The sequence below is a fragment of the Triticum urartu genome, chromosome 1A (assembly GCF_056163025.1).
Source record: "Triticum urartu cultivar PI428250 chromosome 1A, HENAU_Tu73, whole genome shotgun sequence".
In the NCBI taxonomy this organism is placed as follows: Eukaryota; Viridiplantae; Streptophyta; class Magnoliopsida; order Poales; family Poaceae; genus Triticum; species Triticum urartu.
In genome coordinates, this window is record NC_141873.1 from 20,596,664 (window position 1) to 20,622,168 (window position 25,505).

At 47.8% G+C, this 25,505-nt stretch overlaps 2 protein-coding genes across 2 annotated transcripts; both read left to right on the forward strand.

Annotated features, from left to right (window-relative positions):
• Window positions 1-626: 626 nt before the first annotated feature.
• LOC147988546 (cysteine-rich receptor-like protein kinase 42) lies at window positions 627-2,085 on the forward strand. The gene is made up of 4 exons (XM_087535125.1): window positions 627-1,042; window positions 1,408-1,465; window positions 1,684-1,834; window positions 1,934-2,085. Exons 1-4 carry the CDS (start codon window positions 627-629, stop codon window positions 2,083-2,085), a joined length of 777 nt encoding a protein of 258 aa, XP_087391251.1.
• A 14,528-nt stretch (window positions 2,086-16,613) lies between these two features.
• LOC147988547 (uncharacterized) lies at window positions 16,614-17,789 on the forward strand. Its single transcript, XM_087535131.1, is given in 2 exon segments — window positions 16,614-16,635; window positions 17,194-17,789. Coding segments are annotated over 2 exon segments (618 nt in total).
• Window positions 17,790-25,505: the final 7,716 nt, after the last annotated feature.

The window sequence follows — 25,505 nt, forward strand, 5'->3', positions numbered from 1 at the left end:
GCCAGGGGAGAAGAGGACCCTAGACATCACCGCCAGGGGAATTCTTTAAGGTGAAGGAAAGCTAACGCCTCTAAAAATCTTATCTTTCTTATAATTACTAATTGAATGCACCAAACAAGTCTTCATGTTAACCCTCAGAAAACTAATCAAATCATCCGTACAATCTCCCTACTATCGATTTACAGGCGTGAGATGAAGCACCTGAGGAGTGCACACCATTTATCCCACGTACACATGTCCTTACCGAACTCTTCATGCACTTTGGAAAAGAAACTCGTCATGAGCTGAAAAAAATGTCTCCCTTGCAGGTCCAAGACGCCACCAATCCATCGCTGTGTCACTTCTCCTCCTTCCTCATGTTTCCGCTCAACAGTTTCCACGTTATCAAAACATGAAACCTTCCCGAAAATTCACTGGCGTGCCCGAGCACGCCTGCTCACGGTATCTTCAGTCGTCCAACTCATCGCGGGATATGGGACGATGCAGTATTCCAGGACGCGCACGTGGGGTAGTTAATGCGTACGCTTTGACGGATACCCGACGGTTGTACAGTTTGTGTAGACCGCCGTGCAGGACATAGCGACGGCGTCACGACACTGTGCCAACGTGGGCCGTAGGCAAACGGCATGGAAAACGGTGGGATCATCCTTTTCCACTGCCTCCCAGCCGACGGCGGCCGCATCTATGTCGACGGCTGCTTCATCCGCTACGGCGCTGGCAACTTCGCCGCCATCGCCTCCGACACCAGCGACATGTTCCTCTGTTCAAACGACACCGCACGGGCCGCACCGGCCACACCGGCGTTCGCTGCCGCTGCCGCCGCGCTGGTGCACAACAGCACAGGGACCGTGCCCGGGGCGAGGGGGTACAACTACGTCGGGTCGGCGATGCCGACCAGCGCGCGGGTGTACGCAGCAGCGCAGTGTTGGAGGTCGCTGAACGCCACCGCGTGCGCGGCCTGCACAACGAGCGCGCACGACCGGGTGGTCCGGCGGTGCCTTCCCGGCGCCGCCGAGGGGTGGGCTCAACACCGGCTGAGTGAGTACTGCACACATTCTCGGTCCAAGTGTCGTGCATTGTCGTGTCTGAATTCCGCTGACAGCAACAACACATTCACATAGTGATATTTCAGGTTTCAGATCCTGAAACAACAAAATAAATCTGTATGAAACACCACTAATATGACATCTTCTTTCTTCTTCTGAATTATCCATGGCAGCACGGCACATAATCATCATCGTCTTCGCCTCCATCCTCTCGCCATGGCAGTCATCGGCATAGTATTAATCTGGACACGAATGAGGCCCAGGAGAGACGACCTACACGACGGTATGCCAAACTATAAAATTACAATCACATACGTCGATATTGCACTATGATCTGATGATAGTTTCTGAAACTCTGTAGACATGAATGGCTCAGGCAAGATCATCCGCACCATCATGCCATCCCAGCTCTGCTTCGGGTAAGAGGAGCTCGGCCAGGGTGGCTACGGTTCAGTTTACATGGTACATTGCCATGCCATTTGGAACACCACACATTGGCACAGATGCAACACCGATTTCATTGATCATCTTTCTTGAAATGCTTGCTTCATCTGAATTTGAGATCCTGATAATATGCTGGATATCATAGGTTGTGTTTCAGATCAATGTGAAGCGGCTCTACCTCAACACACGGTAGTGGACCGACCAGTTCTTCAACGAGGTGAAGCTCGTCATCCAGGTGCAGCAAAAGAACCTCGTCAGGCTCCTCGGGTGCAGCATCAAGGGTCCCGGGAGCCTCCTCGTCTGTGAATACCTCTGCAACACCAGGCTCGATCACTACCTCTTTGGTAAGAAAAGAAAACAATCCCTGCATTCTGAAGGAAAAAAAAACATACTTCAAATGGTAGATTTTCAATCTGGTTGATCTTCCATGCTTGGTGGTGCAGACACTTTCAAGAAGAACGTGTTGGATTGGGAGCGGTGGTCGGAGATCGCCCTCGGGGCGACGGAGGGTTTGTCGAATAAATTTGTAAGGGCGGTCTGTGAAACTGTGTCAAACGTTGCAGCCATTCACCAGCAACAGGGGGTCAGTTTTTAGGCAAATTTTGTGTGGTTTTTTCGAAAAAATTGTAAGGGTGGCCAGTGAAACTGCGTCAAATGTTGTAGCCATTCACCAGCAACAGGGGGTCGGTTTCAAGGCAAGGGCTGCCAGTGTGCAGTCGCCTGAGCATTAGCAAAGGTTTGTGGCGATTGGACTGCACCTTGGAATATTAAGACTTACGAAATCAGTTCATCTGCAGTCAAAACACCTACACTTTCGTGGTTAGACGCCATCAGCGATGGTGGTACAACACGTTATGTCAATCATGGCTCGCTGTCACGCCCGTTAACGACGAGACAGGTCCCATTCGCGTACATACACTATTCACACTATGTATGTGGAAAAGTATCTGCAGACGTCATAAATACAACACCATGCGCGTCCATGTGCTATTGGTGCACTTACCGTGAGCAGGCGAGCTCGTCCGGCACAACGCCGTTTTCAAAACCTTCCACGCTACAATCCATCTAAAACATATAGAAAAGGTGTGATGGCACCCGGGTGTCCCGGCACCCTCCAATCTGTCTGTCCAGTGACAATAAGATTCGTGCTAGCCTTTATCCAGTTACTGACGCTTTGCAATAGCTGCGTAATTAGGCAGGCTTTTTTGCATGCAGAACTAGGTTTGGCAGGACTAGGCTGGCAGGAGGTCGTGCGGTCATGGATGAAGTGACATCATATAGATTCTGCATGCGGCCCACCTGTAACACAGTAAAAGGAGAGTGTGAGTTGCACGCAAATGGTAGGAGAGAGTGTGTGTTGCATGCAAGATTAAAAGCGAGAGAGAGAGTTGTCTGCTCCATGCCGAGTTATTAAAAAAGTAAGCATGCAAATTGCAGAGCGAGAGATACTACTACTGTGTTGTGAAAGAAGCTGGAAGCGCATGCCTTGGGCAGGGGCGCGCTGCGTGTTTATAAGAGCCTGATATATGACAAGATTACAAAGAGGTTAGTGTTAGGTTAGGTGTGGATTGATCTCCAAGCTAACTACCAAGATCTCATCACAACAACCTAACCTAACCTAACTACAACACACACGCCACATATCCTAACGAGCACGGTTCATAGCACATCGTGACATAAAATGATGTTTAACACTCCCCCTCAATCACAACTATCTAAGTTGAAATTGCGTCGAAAGACCTCCAGCTGCCGCAGTGATAGTGGTTTAGTAAAGCCATCTGCTACTTGATCACCAGTCGGAACGAACCAAATGTTTAAAAGCTTGTTAGCAACTCTTTCACGAACAAAATGATAATCAACCTCAATGTGCTTTGTCCTAGCATGAAAGATAGGATTGGCAGAAAGATAAGTAGCTCCAAGATTGTCACACCAAAGTGAGGCTGCAGGTGAGTGACGAATACCCAACTCTGTCAACAAATTTTGCACCCAAATTACCTCAGCAGTGGCATTCGCTAAGGCCTTGTACTCAGCTTCTGTACTTGACCTAGACCAGTTGCTTGCTTATGTGCACTCCAAGAAATTAGATTACCACCAAAGGACACCGCAAAACCTCCAGTGGATCGTCGATCATAAGGACAACCTGCCCAATCTGCATCTGAAAAAGCACTAACAAGTGTGGAATCTGACTTGAAAAGTTTGAGACCATGACTCTTGGTTGCCTGGAGGTATCGAAGGATTCTTTTTACCACTGTCCAATGAGCGCTAGTAGGCACATGGAGGAACTGACAAACCTTGTTGACTAAAAAACATATGTCTGGCCTGGTTAAAGTCAAATACAGCAAGGCTCCTACCACACTTCTGTACCTGGTGGAGTCCTCGGCTACAAGCATCTCCCCATCATGAAGAGACAACTTCTATGAAGAAGACAAAGGAGTAGGAGAGGGTTTGCAACCTTTCATGCCCACTCGCTCAAGGATGTCTTGTACATATTTTTCTTGAGACAGAATAATTCCACTGGCCACATGCTTTACCTCGACCCCAAGAAAGAAATGAAGGCCGCCCAAATCCTTGAGAGCAAAGTCCATGCGCAGATCCTGAAGAAGGGCTTCAACTGCTCTAGAGGAGGAACTGGTGACAATAATATCATCAACATAAATAAAGCATAAAAATGGTCACTCCATGCCTATGGTAAAAGAATAACGAGGTATCTCCCTTGGAAGCAGCAAAACCAAGAGACTGTAACTTGAAGTACAGACGATAATACCACGCTCTGGGTGCTTGTTTCAAACCATAGATTGCTTTATCAAGCTTGCAAACATGTCGTGGTAAAGCTGAATTTTCATACCCAGGAGGCTGCCTCATAAACACCTCTTCTTTCAGAACACTATGCAAAAACGCGTTCTTTACATCTAGTTGTCGCATGCACCAATTTCTAGATATTGCAACTGAAAGAATCAATCTGATGGTAGCAGCTTTCACCATAGGGCTAAAGGTATCCTCATAATCAATTCCGTTCCTTTGCTTAAAGCCTTTGGCCGCAAGGCGTGCCTTGCACCTGTCAACCGTGCCATCACATTTGCGTTTTACCTTATACACCCACTTGCAGTCAATCACGTTTCTTCCTCTGACCGGTGTTACCAGGCGCCATGTCTTGTTTGCTATGAGGGCTGAAAATTCTTCATCCATGGCCTGCTTCCACTTGGGATCACCAAGAGCATCGTGCAGATTCTTCGGTTCACCTGTGGCACAAAAAGAGCCCCAACGAATACAACCATCGTTATATACCTTGGGTATGGCAATACCACTTTGTGACCGAGTATGTGATCGGGCAGGAGGAGGTGGAGCTGGTCGAGCTTGCTGTATTTGTAGGCAATTTTGTGTAGAGGAAACAACAGAGTCGGACGTAGCAGAGGCAACATCAGAAGATCCCGAATCCCCCTCCTGCAGCGACCCGGGGGGATCTGGTGCGGCAGCCGGTGACGAACTGCCACTTGGCAGTTTCGAAGTGGCCTCGGGTGGAGAGGAGGACCGCGCCGCACTAGAATCAACTCGCCTCGCCTCATGGGGGTCACCGGGGCCGCGCCTGGCCGACCCGCCAGGAGACCGCACGCCCTCCCAGGTCGAAGACACCGCCGGAGTGCGCCCGGCTGGCCCACCAGACGACAGCGCGTCAGGGCGCCCACCTGGCCACCCGCCTGCTGGCGCGGATCCCGACAAGGATTCGCCTGGCGCTGCTGTGGACGCAGATCCCGCGGCCGATTCACCTGGCACGGCAGCCGCCGATCCCGAGGCCGCCTGGGGATCTTCTGTGGCTGCAGGAGTTTTCTCAGTTTGCTGCATAAAATCATACGAATTTTCACCAAAATCTTCAATGTTTGGCTGCCCTGTTTCCTGCACACTTTCAGCTGGGTCATTAGCATTGGACAAGGACATATTGTCAGCAGCAAAATCAGCTCCCCCTTGAGCAAAGTTAGGAGATGGCAAGAGGTGAGAGGGCAGGAGGAGCAATTCTTTGCGAAGTTGAGCACTGGCGTTGGAGTGGAGGCTTGCGAAGGGAAAAACTTACTCATCAAAAATAACATCACGGGAGACATATACACGACCAGAGGAGATATCAACACACTTGTAGCCCTTATGGAGGGTACTGTACCCTAAGAAAGCGCATTACTTGGACCTAAACTCAAGCTTGTGCTTGTTGAACGGGCGCAAGTTTGGCCAAACGGCACACCCAAAGATGCGGAGAAAGGAGTAGTTGGGCTTAGTGCCAAAGAGTCGTTCTAGATGAGTTTGGTTCTTGATGATTCGACTGGGAATACGATTAATAAGATAGACCGCAGTGAGAAACGCTTCGTCCCAAAACTTGAGGGGCATAAAAGCATGAGCAAGTAAGGAGAGACCAACTTCCACGATGTGTCGATGTTTCCGCTCTGCGGAGACGTTCTGTTGATGAGCAGGTGGAGAAGAAACATGGTGTGTGATGCCAATGCGTTCAAAAAAGGAATTCAACCGTTGGTATTCCCCACCCCAATCGGTTTGCATATGCATGGCAATGATCTTACGATCAAAGAGATGTTCAACATGAGCTTGGAAAAGACGAAATTTTTCAAAGACATCAGATTTATTTTTGAGCAAATATATCCAACTAAACTTGCTAAAATCATCAATAAAACTGACAAAATATTTCTGTCTTCCTACAGAGACGGGTCCAGGACCGCAAACATCTGAAAAAATAAGCTCTAAAGGAGCTGTGGATTCGCTAGTTGAACGAAAATAAGGTAACTGATGGCTCCTGACATGCATCACACACTAGGAGATGGTCTTGTTTATTTGAAACAGGAATGTGGAAATCACAAAGAATGTTTTGCACTACCGGGAGAGCGGGGTGCCCTAGGCGCTTGTGCCACCGAGATGTGGACGGTTTGATGGCAGCAAGAACTTGACGTTGGGGTGCACTTTGTCGTCCGGTCACGGGGAACAAGCCCCATCTACTCTTGTTTTGCAGAATTGTTCTCCGGTTAGCCTGATACTTAACAAGAAAGAATTCAGGGTGAAGTTCAATGAAGACATCATTATCTCGCATAAGATTATAGGCAGAAAGAAGACTCTGGTCGGCACTAGGCGCATGAAGAATGTTGTTTAGATGTAAGGAACCAGAGGGAGTAGATAATACTGAATGACCAATATGCGCTATGTCCATACCTTCCCCACTCGTTGTGTGGATTTGGTCAGTGCCGGTGTAGCGATCGCGGACAGCTAGCTTCTCTAACTCGCCGGTAACGTGATCAGTGGCGCCAATGTCGAGATACCAGTTGGTATCTACGCCGTAGGAGTGAGCAGAGTTGGCCGAGCGGGGGTTTCCACCACCACCACCACCGCTGCCGCCACCGCGCCCACCACCGCCGCGTCCTCCGCCACCGCCGCCGCCTGCGGGGTTGCGAACGTTGTTGTTGTTGTTGTTGTTGTTGTAGCTTTTGTCGGACCGCTTCCTGCAGCGCCACGCCCCGTGGCCTTCCTCCTTGCAGATTTGGCAGCGCTCGCGGTCACCGCGGTCGCCACTCTGTTGGCGCGACGCACCACCACCACCGCCATTGCCCGAGTTGTCGGAGTAGTTGCCCCCGCCGTAGCCACCGCGTCCACCACCCTGGCCACCTCGTCCGCCGCCGTAGCCACCACGACCACCGTTCGCAGCGAGGTTGGTGGAGTGGTGAGCGGTTTAGGCGGTGATCCAAGCCTCCGCGGAGAGAAGCAGCGAGAAGAGTTCGCTGAGACCGATCGGGCGATCGGTGGCAGCGCGTGTGGAGATGGAAGTGACGAACCCGTTGCAGTCGGGCTCATGCATGAGACCCTCGAGTGTGTGAGACGATATCATCCTCATCGAGGGGCTTTCCTGCAGAAGCAAGCTCATCCGCTAGCCCCTTCATCTTCGTGAAGTAGGCAGCAACAGAGAGGTCGCCCTTGCGGCCGTTGCCGATCGCGGACCGGAGCTGAATCTGACGCGCCCTGGACTGCGCGGAGAAGCTTTTGACCAGGGCTTGCCAGACGCCCGCGGTCGTGGTGTGATTGGACACCTGCATCAGAACTTCACGGGACAGAGAAGCAAGCAAAAAGGTGAGAACCTGTTGATCTTGGGTGACCCAGATCACATGCTCTGGATTGGGCGCCTCGGTGATCTCCTTCTTCTCGTTGGTCTCCTTCTCGGTGACGATGAAAACAGTGGGTTCCTTGATCGAGCCGTCAAGGTAGCCCATTATCGCCGCGGCCCTGACGTGCGGAAGAACCTGGACCTTCCACACCAGGAAGTTGTCGCGGGTGAGTTTCTCTGTGATGGTGTGGCCGAGGGAGGCAAGCGAGGGCATGGCCATGGCATGAGAGGAGGAGGAGGATGACATATGACCTAGATGTGATGGAAGAACTAGGCTCTGTATACTATGTGAAAGAAGCTGGAAGCGCATGCCTTGGGCAGGGGCGCGCTGCGTGTTTATAAGAGCCAGATATACGGCAATATTACAAAGAGGTTAGGATTAGGTTAGGTGTGGATTGATCTCCAAGCTAATTACCAAGATCTCATCACAACAACCTAACCTAACCTAACTACAACACACACGCCACATATCCTAACTAGCACGGTTCATAACACACTGTGACATACAATGATGTTTAACATGTGTTGCATGCAAGGGTCAGAAGAGAGTGAGTTGCATGCAGCTAAGAGAGAGAGAGAGTTTGTTGCTTGCCACGTGAGAATAAAGCTTCTCACATCCAGACAAGTCAAGAAAAGGTGCGCAGTGATGTGATGGATTCCTGTGCATGCAGTACAGTGGCAAGGCTGGTGTGCATCAGCTGGCGCACTGCAAATTACAACACGATCACAGAGCAGGCATCAGTTCACGACTTGACGAGGCAGGAGGAGCAGGGGGTGTCCCGACACCTGGGAGTCAAAAATCCGGTCTCAAAACAGATTCAACCGGCCTCTCCAAGTCCCCTTCCTCTCTAGCCATTGAATCTCCTCTGCCTCAACCATGTTGTGACCCTTGGCTGTTGCAGGTGAGAAGGATGCCCCAACCACAAGGGCAGACTTATGGCGCTGTTCTTCACCTCCCCTATATTGTTGGAGTTGGTCGCTCATCACACATATCCCCATGAACACATGGTGCAGGCAAGTAACCCATTATTCTTATATGCCAAAAATTAGATCTATGCCATATATCCGATCAAGAAAAATTGGTATTGCAGATGTCCGGTTATCTGAACTACTCATGACCAATTTCTAAAAGAGGGAATAATAACATAAAAGTCATGTGTTGTAGGATCATGAAGAATATCAAGCAAAGTACGCTATGTCCCAGATTCAACAAACATGGAGTATTTCATTTGTTTCAAGGGGGATTTACCGAGATCTTCGTCAAGGTTCACAGAAATGAGGTTTGTTTTCATGTTGTAGAGATTAAACATTATATTGTTTTTACCCTGTTGTTCAGTTAAAGCACAAGAGCTGACGCTTTCTTTCTGCTGCACACATAGCTCTAAGAGCATTACTAGTAGAGCCCTCAAACCCTCAAACTCCTAAAAATAACTGCTTTTTTACAGTTTTCATAAAAAAAAGCCGTAGACTAGAACCCCTTAACTCTCAAACCCTCAAAATTTTGTAAAGGTCCAACCCTCAAACCCTCTCCCAATCCTCAAAAGTAAGGGTTGGGGAGCAAAACCTACCCCAACCCTCATATGGCGCGGTTATACTCGCGCAGGAGGGAAAAATCCTCCCAACTCCCGCGCCCACGCCCGCGACCGCCGCTGCTAGTCGCCCCCGTCGCCGGCGGCCGCCCCGTCGACCTCCCACGCGCAACGACAACGTCGTTCATGGGGAATATTCCGTTATAAGGGTTGGGTTTGAGGGTTCTAATCTTTGCCCCTATTTTTCAATCCCTAAAAGTGCACAAAAAGATCATTTTTGGACCCTTAAAACGCTAGTGAGGGTTTAAGGGTTCTACTAGTAATGCTCTAAAGTTGGCAAAAAGTGCAGTTCTAAATCTTCTGTAGCGTTGGATGACAGTTTCTCCAGCGTCATCTTGCAATCCCGACAACAGGGTTGGGCGTTAATTACATGAACTAAGCAAACAACAGCAGAGACTTTACATATGTTTTCCCTATTTCCACTACAGGAATCAACTAAATTTCCAAGTGTCACCAATCACCCGGAGACAAGACCACAAGCAATAATCTCGCATGTTCAACTAATGGATGTATGCTGGCCATAAATTGTTGTTCTCTGCCCATGTATGACCCTACATAAAAGAAGGATTGTCAACGCGCCGGAAAATAGATAATAGAAGGGCCTGCACATGGCGAGTTAGATTCAGGTAAGTTAACCTTTTCCATCCCACGGTATTGCTCCGGTGCTTCTCATTGAATCGTGGATTTTGTTTATGCAAGCAACCTGATGGTAGAAGTTGCTCGATTGGTAGGTTCTGTGTTGCTCCCCCGCGGGGCGGCCCAGGCGCGAAACCCTAGCCGCCGGAGCCCGCACAGCCAGCAACTCCTACCCCCGCCGCCGGCAAGCGCCGCCGGGTAAAGCCCACGCGGCGTCGGCAGCGGCGGGCCATTGCTTCCCTTTCGCCTGGAGCACGAGCTGCGCGGGGCTGCTCATCTGGGCTGAGGAGCGCGGGAGCCTGTCGAGGTCGGGCGCGGGCGTAGCGCGGCACGCGCTGGTGGCTGGGCGACGCGGCCTGATGCGCTGGAGGCCGAGCGGCTCATGCTCGGTGGAGGGCCGCCGTTTCCGCACTGGCCCGTGCCGTGCAGGCACCCGTGGATCTGGTGTGCCGCGGTCGCGCCGGCGGGTTGGGCTGTCCGCGGGGCGCGGGACTGCGCACCAGGGCAGTGCTGGGGAGTTGCAGGAGCACTGAGCTCCTGGGCATGGGGCAGTGCGGTGGTGTGCGGGGGAGTTGCAGGAGCACTGAGCTCCTGGGCATGGTGAGCAGGGGCCATCTCCGATCTGGACGGATCTGCTCGTGTGTGGGCCTCCCCGGTGCAGATCTGGCGGGTGTCCGTCCGGCAACCTTCTAAGGGCGCCTGAGGGTGAGATGTCTAACAGTGCTCGTGCGCCATGGAGGTGGTCTGCTGGAAGAGCTGGCTGGGTCGCGGGTTTGAGCGGGTGAGACTGAGGGCGAAAGCTGCACTCCGGCTGCGGCAGGAGCCATCAATGGCGGCGCCTACGGGCTCCGTCCCCTTGTTGGAGGCATCGATGTTGCAGTCCTCTCCTTCCCTTGCTCGACATGCTTCAGGGGAAACACTAGATCCGGTCTTCCGGGTCGTATGATGACGATGCCATTGGCTTTGCTCGGTGCCGTGTTTTCTCTTGAGGACATCGTCTTGGAGCTAGACTTGATCGGAGGGACTAAGTGCTCGTGGAGGTGGTTGGCGGCGGCTTGTGTGACATCTCCGTGAGAGCAGCAGAAGCACCCTTCACATGCAAGGTGCGCCAGGCGAGATATGTCTACCAACCTCGTGGGATTGAAGCAGCATATGTTTGCTCTTTCGGACATAGCATTTCTCTTCGATGTTGTCGAGTATCGTGGATATGCTTGTGGCAGCCTGGATTGACACGACGGTTCTCGGTGTGCACTTTGGTAGCAGCGTAGGCGCTCGAGTGCCCGGCCGGGCGTGTTGTGGGGTGTTCGACTTTCTGTTGTGCCAGCGTAGGTTCACAGAAATGAGGTTCGTTTTCATGTTGTGCTGGAGATTAAACATTATATTGTTTTTATCATGTTGTTCAGTTAAAGCATAAGAGCTGACGCTTTCTTTCTGCTGCACACATGGCTCTAAAGTTGGCAAAAAGTGCAGTTCTAAATCTTGTGTAGCGGTGGATGACAGTTTCTCCAGCGTCATCTTGCAATCCCGACCACAGGGTTGGGCATTAATTACATGAACTAAGCAAACAACAGCAGAGGCTTTACATATGTTTTCCCTATTTCCACTACTGGAATCAACTAAATTTCCAAGTGTCACCAATCACCCGTAGACAAGACCACAAGCAATAATCTCGCATGTTCAACTGATGGATGTATGCTGGCCATAAATTGTTGTTCTCTGCCAATGTATGACCCTACATAAAAGAAGGATTGTCAACGCACCGGAAAATAGATAATAGAAGGGCCTGCACATGGCGAGTTAGATTCAGGTAAGTTAACCTTTTCTATCCCACGGTATTGCTCCGGTGCTTCTCATTGAATCATGGATTTTGTTTATGCAAGCAACCTGATGGTAGAAGCTGCTCGATTGGTAGGTTCTAAAAAAGAGACTATTGACTTGCATTTTTTACTAAGCGGTACGGTTCACTCCTTATAGTGTTGCTTGCGTCAATATTATGTGCATGCATAAGGACCAAATAGCTAACACAAAGTTACTTAGAAATGAAATCTGTTAGCTCCTACTACTTGGTTACTGCCTGGATAGTTAAATAGCCTTGTTAATAGCTTACTTAAGGAACTTAATCCTTACTTTTCAATAGCTGTCAAAAAGTCCTGTGCCTTAATAGCTTATTTGAATATTTTAGATTTTTACTTCTCAATAGCTGTCAAATAATTCTACGGTGCCTTATTAGGTTACTTGAATATATTTAATCCTTATTTTCAGTAACCATGCAAATAATCTCTTCTTTTGGACTTCTGTTTAGCAACTACCAATTTAGTTAGTAGTCTGTTGGACTCTTGGACCATGTGTTTTTCTGTTCTCAGTGCAGATGTACTAAATTTTATATTGTATTTCATATGTTGTCTCTAAATTAGACTTGTACCCTAGAAGATAATAATAGGGATATGGTGCACGCATCATGTTATTTTATTTGAAGAAATCTTTTATATATTTTCCTTTTTCCAAGAATAGACTACGAGATTTGTGCCATGCTTGAGGGTAGAATTATTAATTGTGACACTCAGCATGGGTGAAAAGGAAGGTTTACAACCTATTATAAAAGGGAAACACTTACCATTATAAAAGGTCCTAGAAATTCACATTGTTATTGCCCACTACTAATTATTTGTGTTCAAATCATAATACCTTATGTATGTGAGTGTACAAGCTACACCGAGGGAGGCTACAAACAAATGCGAGGTTATAATTGGAAGGACTTCAGTTTCTCTTAGACATTATCTTTGATTTTTGATCATTCTCATAGCAATACCAATTGATATTAATGATTATGTCCATATTCATTTCGGTTGCAAATAGTTGCGAAGAAGTTTCTATCTAATACGTTATATCAACTAATCAAAAACTAACTAGACAACTAGACTGCTAAAGCATAAGATTTACATTGTCAAACAAAGGTGACTTAGAAATGTCAAGTGATGTTAATATCTATATAGAAAATATTCATCTACACAGTTTTAATAAGACATGATAAGAAAAAGAGAAACAATATGCTAATATCCGTCTAACTACAGTATTAAACAAAATGTTTAAGGTCCATATGGTGCACTAAATCACAATATAACATAATATCTTATAGAACTCCTTGACCTGATATTCCAACACATAGCTATTAATTTCTTAGATGTTTGATCTGACGTAAAGAATGATAAAGAGTCACAAAGGTACCATGCAAGCAATAGCTTTTTTAGAAAAGGGGGATTACCCCCGGCCTCTGCATCTGAGCAATGCATGCAGCCATTTTATTAATTATTCACAAAGACCTTACAAAGTAGTACATCAGGTAGTCTGGAGCCACCATCTTAGCAACATCCGTCGCTATTTCTATCCACTTGATGAAGGTGTGCTGATAGTCCGAGTCTAATACCAAACAGACATCGCACAAATGCCTAACATCTAAAGCCGGAGGCCCCAACCAAGCCACATACTGGGTTTGGGGTATACACCGGTCCGACGCACTCTCATGTGCCGTCGCCGTCATCTTCCACCAATTCATCTTCAGAGCAAAAACTAACGCACCAACCTTGCTAGGCCTCTCTGCCGTCGACGCCACGCCAGACAGCGTCCTCCTCCTGCGCGAGTCCATCTCCTCGCATCGGGCACCGGATCCCCATTGCACCACGCCGCCGAGATTCGCCGTCTTTGATGTGGTAAATGAAAAACTGCTCCACCACTTGTCTCCTCCATACAGCCGCTGCAAGCAATAGTACATACATCTTCAACAATTCAGTCAATTGAATTGGTCCCTGCGAAGATCCACACTTCTATGTGGATTGTCCATCATATACACTAACAAATGTGGATTAGATATGTGTTGTGGCAGTTTCAGGACAAGCAGGTGCAATAAAGCTCATCCATTAATATAAAGCATCTTATCTTTGCTTAATAATCAAATTTCATGATAGTGATTAAGTAATGTCTGGCCACGTTGCAATTACAGATAAATTGTTCCGGGTTCATATTCGTAAAAATTATTAAACTCCAACCCATGTGAATGCATTGTGCTTGCCTTACATTTGTATAGGAACTTTCTCATAGAAAGGATAAGAATGGATACAAGACTCCTTATATGCTATATCATTTAGTTTTTAGAAATAGCTCGAGGTATTTGTTAAAAAAAGTATTTCTATGGTGCATGTCACACGGGTGTTAATAGCAATCGGCCCTCTTATATAAACCTAACTGAAGAAATATGGTCATTTTACGATGTTCCTAAGAAAACTATACATGGTGACGCATTAGTATCTTTCTAAACACAAGTATGTTTTATGACATTCTAATAGCAAAAAGGATTCATTGACAAAAAAGCATTATATAAGGCCTCCAATAATTAATGCTTTGCTTTCATAATTTACTGCACGGTTTCATGACTAGTACTCCGAACTGAGGTATGGATATGGAAATATATAATCGGATAAGAATAAGCAATTTTTAATGTTATAACATCAGTCAAAGAGCAGACATATAAAAACCCGTAGCAGATATTATGTCAGCATCACTCAGTTGTCATGCGTCTTGGCCAGCTAACTCAGATTAATCTATTAAAAAAAATCTAAACTGCGAGGTCGTTGGTTCGAGCCAACAACGTATAATTAAGCTTACTTGTAAAATCTGTCTCTTTCTTGTCTTGATATATTTTCATATCCATATTTCAGTTTGGAGTATTCTTAGCGCATCTACAGGCAGAGACACCAAATCTGCCCCCTCAAACGCCTGTGGATGCGCTCGGGGCACTGACTGGGCATGCCTCATATTTTTTTCTCCCACAACCGCATCCCTCACATATGAAACCCTAAACTCATGGAACCGATACAACACTACGTAAATTAAGCCGGATCATAGCTCTTCGACGGAGAAAATGATCATAGTTCATTGACAGACAATGCAAATCGACACTACAAAGTTCTTAAAACATAAATAACACTTACATAAAACGGAAAGGATGGGGGAATTCACCATTTCCTCGCCGTCCCCTTCCCCTTGGGGTCGTCGGCGGCGCTATGCCCCTCTACCATGTATGCGTCGTTTGAGCACATTTGGCTAGCCAGCCACCGGAGCAGACGGTCCTCCTCCTTGGCATGGCGGGCTGACTTCGTCTTGGCCGCCGCCTCCTTTTTCACCATGAGGGGGACGGGCGCTGCAGAGGAGGAGCTGCCACCGTCGCCTTGGTCGTGACGCGAACACCTCAACGCGATGCGGAGGGCGACATCCTTCACATCGTCAAGCTCTGCATCATGTAGCAGGCTTGATCATTCGCCACCGGAGCTAGCATTGCTGCCGCCGCAGCCCATGGATTGGGATCGGACAGGATCGGAAGTGGAGTTGACAAAGAAGGGAGTGGAGCGGACTGACGAATTGACATTGGCCTAGGGTTCGGCGTATTCGGATATTTATGGTGCAAGGGTGGGGCAGGGCGGGGATGGTTGCAATAGGTACGACGTGGAAGACTCGCCTGGGTCTCCTTATATCCCCCTAGGTTTGGGCTGGATATGAGGGGTGCCGGGCATACCTGATGTTGGAGGACGATTTGAGTAGTCAGGCTGGGTTGCGTTTTTTAAACCGGTTAGCAACCGGGCCGGCCGCCTCGGCGTTGAGGCAGGTTTGCGACGCCCGGCTGTCGATGCTCTTAGGTGGTGTGTAACCCGGTGGTGAAATAATATATTTTTCTATTTTATTAATGCTTTTCGCAGTACATGAACGACTCTACAAATCATCGTATGCAAATCTCCGAATGCAACACCACGCACCAGAGACTTCTATACCACCAGGCCATGCAATATGCTACTCTAGCAAAAACAAAAAAGTCTACCATGCAACCAGGAACATGCCCTTGAGGTAGATCACGGGATCAAATTTTACCACGAGACCTGTAGTCACGGCAGCGAAATTAGAGTAGGTGATGCGTGTTCACAGCTCCTCTGATAAGGTCAGCAATGTAATGCAAGATGAGTCGGATGAGGATTTGTGGCACCGAGGTGGTCCACCCACTGATATCCACGCCTCACGTTACTATAGCCGGATCAGGGCATTAAATGCCTAAATCATTTCCAAATCAGAGATACGTCCGGGATACATCTGTTGAATACCATCCCTAGTGGGTCCATCTTTAAATGATTCATGTACGTTCGATCAACTGTAGTAAAGTCTGCTTGTGGGTGTACTGGAACGAAGGTCTGTTGTGAATCGTGGAAGTTTTTGGGTGAGAACCAGGTTACGATTATGAATTCAATGCAGTAAATGGAGCAGACCAGCAATCCGTTTTGAAACACTCAGCATTGCGCATCAGTGAGTGACATAGCAATTCAGTCAGTAACTTTCAGGTAACAAATTGTCTATTTATTGCTGACAGTCATTAAAAATGTCTATTTATGATCAGATAGCAAAACAGTCTGAGACTTTCAAAGAGCAATTCTATAAGTATTCATCACATAGCAATTGAGACAGTGTCTCTGGTAAAATTCAGAATTTCAGTGTTGAATTAGCAAGCGCTAAACCAAAGCTGAAATGAACAGTGCCAAAGTGGGTTGTGAAAATGTTGAACCATAGATGCCTGGTAATCTGGTATCGGTACATCAAGTTAACTAATTATTACATTGCCAAATGACTAAGCCTTCTCATGATACTGGATAAGATCAAAACATGATCTTGCTGGCTGATTACTCAACTACTAATTAAAAATAGGTTCAGCATTGACGCGACATGTCCGTCAGTAGTTCTTCAGGTAGAGATGAAGAACCCCTGCTAGGTTGAGGATGCCGATGAGGAGGATCCACATGAGAGGGGCTTGGCTGTTCCTAGCTTCACTGGTGCGGAGATGAACAACCTGGGCCACTTCGCACGAAGGACCTTAGGCAGACGGATTGAAAATTCAGAAAACTTTTCAGAGAGAAAAAAATGAGGAAAAAATGACTTGGATAGAACAATAGAAGAGAAACCTCAAAAAAGAAATCTAATCTTGTAAAAAAATAGTTTTGTTAAAGCACATCTAGATGTGCCATAAGTATTGCATATCTTCTGAGCATCTCCAACAGCCGCGCCAAAAGGCGCGCGCGGTAAACTGAGTTTTTAGCGCGCGCAGGACGTTTCGGCGCTCCAGCGGTGGCGGGAATCGTTTGCGCGCGCGGGAAAAAGGCGGCAGCTCGCGCGCTATTTTTAGCGCACCGCATCCGGCGTGCCTTTAAATTGCGGCGCTCGCCACACGTCTATTCCACACTCTCCCTTCTTCTTCCGCTGCCACGCGCGCCTCCCCCGCTTCCTTGTTGCTTCATCGCCGCTCCAGCACACCGCCACCGACGCGCCACCACGCCGCCACGCCGCCGAGGAGCGTCGGGCTACCGCGGCGTCCCCCAGCGCCCCAACGGCTCGTACTACGTCGAGATCCGGTCCGGCGATGTCCGGCTCGGCCTCGGCACCTTCCGGACTGCGCACAAGGCAGCCCGCGCGTACGACGCGACGGCGTGGCGCCTAGACAGGCCGCGCGCGCAGATGAACTTCCAGGACGTCCACACGCGGCAGCAGGCACAGAACGTCGCCCCTCCGCCTCGTCTTATCACGGACCAGGACCGTGCGGAGCACGCTCGGCTGCAGCGCCGCCTCCTCATCGCCGAGGAGGACGAGCGGGCCATGGCGGGGTGGCGCCGGCGCCACCCGGAGGACGTCTCCGACGAGCAAGCCTACTGGGCGAAGCAGACGGCAAAGCGCCGCGAGGAACGGTTGGACAGGCGTCGGCGGAAGGCCCTGGCGTTATCGTAGTGCGATATCGTTGAAAATGGTGGGTAGTCGATCTTTACGGATAATGATCCTTGTTGGGACGACATGTGGCTCGATACCTCAGACCAGACCAGCGAGGATGACGATGATGACGACCGGGAGTAGGTTGTAGTTTTTATCTAATTGCACTATCTAGTAGTTTTTTATGTCGTTGCACCATAGTTATCTATTTATGCTTTGGAATTATGTAAAATATCTATGTATCGTTTATCTATCAATGTAAAATATCTATTGGAAAAAGCACGAGGATTTTTTTCTATGTGCATGTGATAGCGCGCGCTGCATTTTAGCGCGGCTGCTAGAGCGGCGTGCGCCCGCTGCATTTTGGCGCGGCTGTTGGAGCCAGCGCTGCCGGCCGCGCAAAACCAGGCGAAGGGCGCGCAGCAAAGTAGTTTTTAGCGCGCGGCGCATAGCGCGGCTGTTGGAGATGCTCTTATGTCATTGATCTTACGTTGAGATTCGTGTGAATACTTTCTTTCTTTTTTTATTTTCCTTTCTATGCTTGATTCACTTTGTTAGAATAAATCCAAGGCATACCGTCGATCATCCAAGGACCGAGCAATCACATGAGCACGACACCGAGATTTGTTAACAAGGTTGACCGATATGGCTACATCCCCGGGGCCTGACTACGGGCGCTCCTTCCCATGACACCGCTACAATACCGCACCCGGTCGCCCTGGACACCGGCACATGCCGCCAGCTTCTCCTGTGTTCCTGTGCTATTATGTTCGCATAGGGTACATCGTGTGTCTACCCCGCTACATATGAGAGGCCTAGGATACAAGTGTCCTATTAGGACACAACTCTTACCCTGTCTACATACAGTCCTACTCAGAGTCCAACTGTAACCTACCTTGTACAAAATATTCAACACAACTCTAACAAACTCCATCTTTGGCGAATATTCTCCACCATCTTGAATTTGTTCATGTGTCAAACTTCCATGTACATTGGACTTGAGCTTATCCCATGAGCACCGCTGCTACTCCAAGATTCCATATGACTCCACCTGTAACATTTGTAGTCCCTTCTTTTCTTGACCAAGTCAACACTCGAGCAAAATTAAGTTCCTTGTTACTCTAGTTTGTGCTCTCAACTTTCAGAGTATCCGTCCAACGCCATCACAAACTGATCACTGACCTGCGTGAAAGTGAACAACTCACATATTGGGTGTTACACATAAGAGTTATCTGAACTCAACATCATCGCTCCTTTCTTGATCGCATGTCTGAAACTTGAAGGAATTTCACAATTGTTTGTAGTCATCTTGAGTCAAATTCGTAGTTGTCTCACCACATGTATGACCACCAGAGCCCTGGCCTGTGTCCTTGTCCCGTGCATACCAAACGCCTAACCGCTATTACCGCGTCGAGCCTCCGCTGTACTGGTCGAGTCTCAAGGGTCGCGAACCCACACCACTCAACCCCCACTGCAGAGTACCACCGATCATTACTGACCAATGACGAGTTTTACGCTTCCATCAGACCACTGGGCTCCAGTCCGTATTACGTGTCCCTTGCTTTTCCCCGCTGAATAGGCTTCGACTGTATGAGCTCTTACGCAGTAGCCCCTCAATGAACACTGAGTGAAGTCTTCCAGACTCCAGCTCCACCTTCAACATGACTCCATGGTAGATGATTAGTCCACCCTCGCGCCCCGTCGACTCCAAACTCCGTGTGTACATCACCTTCAGTCAACCCCGCGCCATAGTCTTGCCGAAGCCACACAAGCTCTCGGGCCTGCGCCACGTGTTTCCACGCCCTAGAAGTCGGTCACCATCAGCATGACGCTCCTATGTCGTGGTCGCCGATCCCACCATCGTCTTCTGTACCAACTGACTTACGTTGATCCATCAGACTGACAAGTCTGACCCAGCCGAACTACCCCGACTACAACCATCTGCAACTCCTCACAGTCCTCATCGTCCGTCTGGCTTGACATCCCGCAACGCCTTCAAGCATCCCTGTTGTGCCAACAAATTTTCACCCTTGTCTGCCATAACACAAGGTTTTCAGTTCTGTCGAACTTCTCCACCTCAAACCTGGTACCTGATGCGCCACAATTCTTTGTATGGCTGACCCTGCAAAAAATTATTTGAGCTTTCCTCATGTGATGTCCAATTACACAAGCAAAACTTGATGTGATACACCCTCTTGTACTAATAGAAAATTCCAACCAAAAACCTTCTGGTCTTCACCTCATGGCTGGACAAGGGCCTAGCCCATCAAGAACGCACATAACCAGCCACCTAGGCCAGCCTGTCACATCCTAGGCATACCCACAAGCCACATTGGCTATGGCTCCCTACACGGCTGCAATACACCAGTGCTCCATGGCGCTTCCGAATCCACTGCTACACGCCCGTCTCGCTGAAACCAGGTCGATCAGGTACTGACCTGATCGGCAAGAACTCCACTGTGCTCGCCTCACATCGCCTGCCTTCCAATCGCTTTTCTCAATCTCGTCGAGAACTACACCGCAGTCGGCTACATCTCAAATTTGGTACTTCCTCTAGATCAACAATCCAGAACCTCCAAACAACCTAGGTCATGATACCACTTGTTAGAATAAATTCGATGCATACCGTTGATCATCCAAGGACCAAGCAATCACATGAGCACAACATCGAGATTTTTTAACGAGGTTCACCGATATGGCTACATCTCCGGAGCCTGACTACGGACGCTCCTCCTTGTGACACCCGCTACAATACAACACCCGGTCGCCCTGGATGTCGGCACATGTCGCCAGCTTCCCCTGCGTTCCTGTGCTATTATGTTGGCATAGGTTACATCGTGTGTCTACCCCGCTATATATGAGAGGCCTAGGATACAAGTGTCCTATTAGAACACAACTCCCACCCTGTCTACACATAGTCCTACTCAGAGCCTAACTGTAACCAACCTTGTACACAATATTTGACACAACTGTAACACACTCACTTAGATGTGCAATAACTAGAGCACATCTAGATGCGCCCTACACTACTGCAGGATGCTGCTAACGCGACACTACGATCAGAGACCCTTCAACAAAACTGTGTGCGATGACATAATCACAAACGATGGTGTAAAAACCCATCGAAAAATGTGCAAAACGTTTACGATGGAGGATGCATCAAACATGGTTCAGATTTTAGTTGCGTGTGTGATGCAGGGCATATGGTTCAGCTCAATTAACTGTTTGCGATGAGGAGGAACAAAAGAAACGGGCAGCCAGATGATGGCGTGTGCGATGTACAGCATACGGTTCACTCGGATGATCAAGATGTGTGTGATTGAGGGCATATGCTTCAGAAGGATTAACTGTTTGCGATTAGGCAACAGAACAAAAATGGGTCAGCCAGATCAAAGTGTCTGTGATTGATGGCATACACTTCACATGGATGAACTGTTTGCGATTAACCACAACAAACTGAAACAGTTAAATAGATCAACGTGTGTGCGCTAGACGAGCACACACATTCTAATTAAAAGAAGCATGCGCGATGGTAATAATGAGCGCGCACGATTGTTGGAACAAGACGTGTGGTGACATTGCCTATTGCGGTGCACCCTATGGTGCAAACGCCACGTACGCGGCCGAGAAGGCATACAAGCCCATGTTACGCCTTTCGAGAATAGTGTCGCACTTATAACCGTCAGTAAATTTTGAGCATGCGTCCCGTCACATTCCAAATTGCGAACCTGTTCACGCCGATCAAAACCTAAACGGTTTCCCACTTAGGAGCGTATTACTACTCGGTTATAAATACTACTACTCCAAGATGACTGCACATTCCTCCTCAACTCCTCATTCACAAAAAGTCAAAAACAAACAAGTCATTCATCATCGTTCCCTTGCGTCCGCCATGGCCAGCGTGAGTTCTGGGTCGAGAGATTGCCACCAGGGAGAGGTGAGCCTGAAAGCGGAAGCACAAGAGATGTCCCACCTCACCACGAAAGCAGCCAACATGTCCTGGCGCATGGTCGTAGCAGCAGAGAGGTCCCGCCGCGCCGCCGAAGCATCACGGAGGTCCGTCGCGCCGTCGATGCAGCAGACTGGTCCGGCCATGCCGCGGAAGCAGAAGAGATGTCCCGCCGCGCCGTGAATGCAGCAGAGATGTCCTCCCGCGCCATGGCGGCCTGGGAAAATGTCTCGCGGGCAGGCGAGGACTCTTACAGGCGCATGCGTGCCCTCGTCCTTAGGCAGATGGATCAGATCTCCAGGTGGGCGAGGTTGCAGGATGACCTAAAACCCTTGTTTGAACAGTGTACCGACGTCATCCGACAACTAAATGAGGGCAATGCGAAGCTCTGGGCCGAGCGCGACTTGCTGAGGGAGAAGATTGTTGGAAGTGCGGAGCAGCAGGATCAGACCACTGCCTTGTTGAAGAGGACCGACGTCATCTTCGAGAAACTTGTGGACGAGAATGCCATGCTGCACATCGAGCGCAGAAGGCTGATGGAGGAATCCGTGGATGCTCTTAAGCAGCATCTAGAGGACAAGAAAGAGCTTGTCGCCGCTCGCCGCGGAGACTAGTTCCCGCGGCCTGCAACAATGCATCAACAAAGTAGAGATCAGCGAGCTAGATCGTTGTCTTCCTTCTTCTTTTGCCTTTCTGTATTTTGGGCGTTGCCGCATGTGGCTTTTTTAATTATGTTTCTAAATATGTAAGACAATTATTATCCACTGTCATCGTCCTTATATTCATCATGCTTGCTATAAGTTGCAGTCGATGCTATATAGGTCCGTCGAATCTTACATCAAGATTGGTGCAATTTTTTTTTCCAGATTTTCATTTTTCTCTCTTAAATCACAGTCCAGTGAGACATATAGTCACGCCGTAGAACAGGTGCTCGTGCGCCATTAATGGAGACGTTGGGAGGGAGGTGCGCAGCTGGTAGCGGTCAAAGGGCTCTCCTCCCGATGAGCACGCGCAGGGGTCCGATCGCACGCCTGCCATACTCAAATAGCTACCCCTCACGACACCTCCTAGCCAATCAAAAAAGGGGGCGAGTGGCCGCATGCAATTGGTAAGTAGAACACCCACGGTTTCAATAATACTTGTGTTTCTGATTTGTAACGTAACAGCACTTATTCCAAAACGACTTTGTTGATTGTTAATGTGTGCGCCTTCGTAAATCGGACAAAAAAATAACCATAGCATGTTGGTGCCATGTCATGACACCATGCCACGTTTCATGATTTTCTGGCATTTTTTGGATTTACAGGAATTAAAAACCCAAGTTTCTCAATCTTTTCGGCCGAGGCACGACGCCTAAATGTTTGAATTTCACACCCATCTCTTGCATGAGACCTAGAAATTCACCCAAATAATGGGAAAAATTGGATTCAATTGTTAACTGGTCCTATCAAAAGTAGGATTGACTATGGATTCGAGCCATCGCACATGGTTTCATAAAGTCTGTATGATTTTCCCGATCTAAATCGAGCAGGTTTCCATGAAGAAGATCTTGTTCAGCATGTGATATTCGATACTGTTAGGAGAAGAAGGACACACATGTGATTTTTCAAACAACTTTGATGCACTGGAGCATGTGCCTGTAGTTCAAATTAGAATTATGCACATTAAATGCGCAGAAACTCAATTAATATATAAAAAAGGCCAAACAAACCCGGTATAATTCCAAAATTTAGCACGGTACTTTTATTTGATCTAATCTGGCAGTGTAAAAAAATTAAGGCGGGAGAAGGCAGTGTACGTATGTCGTTTTGCACACAGAGGTGACACATTCCCTCTCGGAACCAGGAATCTTCTTGAGGGAAGCTTCGGTTTGCAAGAAGCTTACACCAAAGCATGTTCAAATTCGGTCAAAAAAATTACAGCAGCATGTTGGTGCCATGTCATGACACCATGCCAAGTTTGATGATTTTCTAGCGTGTTTTGGATTTACAGGTATTAAAAAACCAAGTTTCTCAATCTTTCCGGTCGAGCCACGACGCCCAGATGTTTGAATTTCGCATCCATCTCTTGCATGGGACCTAGAAATTCACACAAAGACACACATGTGATTTTTCAAACAACTTTGGTGCACTGGAGCATGTGCTTGTAGTTCAAATTTGAATTATGCATATTAAATGCCCAGAAAATCAATTAATGTATAAAAAAGGCCAAACGAACACAGAATAATTCCAAAATTTAGCACGATACTTCTATTTGGTCTAATCTGCCAGTGTACAAAAATTAGGGCGGGAGAAGGCAGTGTATGTATGTCGTTTCGCACATGAAGGTGACATGTTCCCTCTCGAAACCACGAGCCTTCTTGAGGGAAGCTTCGGTTTGCAAGAAGCTTAGACCAAAGCTTGTTCCAATTCGACTAAAAACAATACAGCAGCATGTTGGTGCCATGTCATGACACCATGCCAAGTTTCATGATTTTCTGCCATGTTTTGAATTTACAGAAATTAAAAAAAACAAGTTTCTCAATCTTTCCGGCTGAGCCATGACGCCCAGATGTGTGAATTTCACTCCCATCTCTTGCATGGCACCTAGAAATTCACTCAAGAACACACATGTGATTTTTCAAACAACTTTGGTGCACTGGAGCATGTGCTTGTAGTTCAAATTTGAATTATGCACATTAAATGCGAATAAACTCAATTAATGTATAAAAAGCCAAACGAACCCGGAATAATTCCAAAATTTAGCACGGTACTTCTATTTGGTCTAATCTGCCTGTGTAAAAAAATTAAGGCGGGAGAAGGCAGTGTACGTATGTCGTTTCGCACACGGAACCACGAGCCTTCTTGAGGGAAGCTCCGGTTTGCAAGAAGCTTAGACCAAAGCTTGTCCCATTTTGGCCAAAAAATGTACCGCAGCATGTTGGTGCCATGTCATGACACCATGCCAAGTTCCATGATTTTCTGGCGTGTTTTGGATTTACAGGAATTAAAAAACCAAGTTTCTCAATATTTCCGGCCGAGCCACGACGCCCAGATGTTTGAATTTCACTCCCAACTCTTGCATGGGACCTAGAAATTCACCCAAGGACACACATGTGATTTTTCAAACAACTTTGGTGCACTGGAGCCTGTGCTTGTAATTCAAATTTGAATTATGCACATTAAATGAGCAGAAACTCAATTAATGTATAAAAAAGGCCAAACGAACCCGGAATAAATCAATAATTTAGCACGGTACTTCTATTTGGTCTAATCTGCCAGTGTAAAAAAAATAAAAGGCGGGAGAAGGCAGTGTATGTATATTGTTTCGCACGCGGAGGTGACACGTTCCCTCTCGGAACCACGAGCCTTCTTGAGGGAAGCTCCGGTTTGCGAGAAGCTTACACCAAAACTTGTCCCAATTCGGCCAAAAAAATTACCGCAGCATGTTGGTGCCATGTCATGACACCATGCAAAGTTTCATGATTTTGAGGCATGTATTGAATTTACAGGAATTAAAAAAACCAAGTTTCTCAATCTTTCCGACCGAGTCATGATGCCCAGATGTTTGAATTTCACTCACATCTCTTGCATGGGACCTAGAAATTCACCCAAAGACACACATGTGATTTTTCAAGTAACTTTGTTGCACTGGAGCATGTGCTTGTAGTTCAAATTTGAATTATGCATATTAAATGCCCAGAAACTCAATTAATGTATCAAAAAGGCCAAACGAAGACAGAATAATTCCAAAATTTAGCACGATACTTCTATTTGGTCTAATCTGCCAGTGTACAAAAATTATGGCGGGAGAAGGAAGTGTCTGTATGTCGTTTCGCACACAGAGTTGACACGTTCCCTCTTGGAAACAAGAGCCTTCTTGAGGGAAGCTCTGGTTTGCAAAAAGCTTACACCAAAGCTTGTCCCACTTCG

Coding starts and splice junctions, on each gene's coding strand:
- LOC147988546 (XM_087535125.1), top strand. CDS start 627: ATGGAAAACGGTGGGATCATCCTTTTCCACTGCCTCCCAGCCGACGGC. Junction 1,043..1,407: donor GCTCAACACCGGCTGAGTGA/GTACTGCACACA, acceptor GAAACTCTGTAG/ACATGAATGGCTCAGGCAAG. Junction 1,466..1,683: donor CCATCCCAGCTCTGCTTCGG/GTAAGAGGAGCT, acceptor AACACACGGTAG/TGGACCGACCAGTTCTTCAA.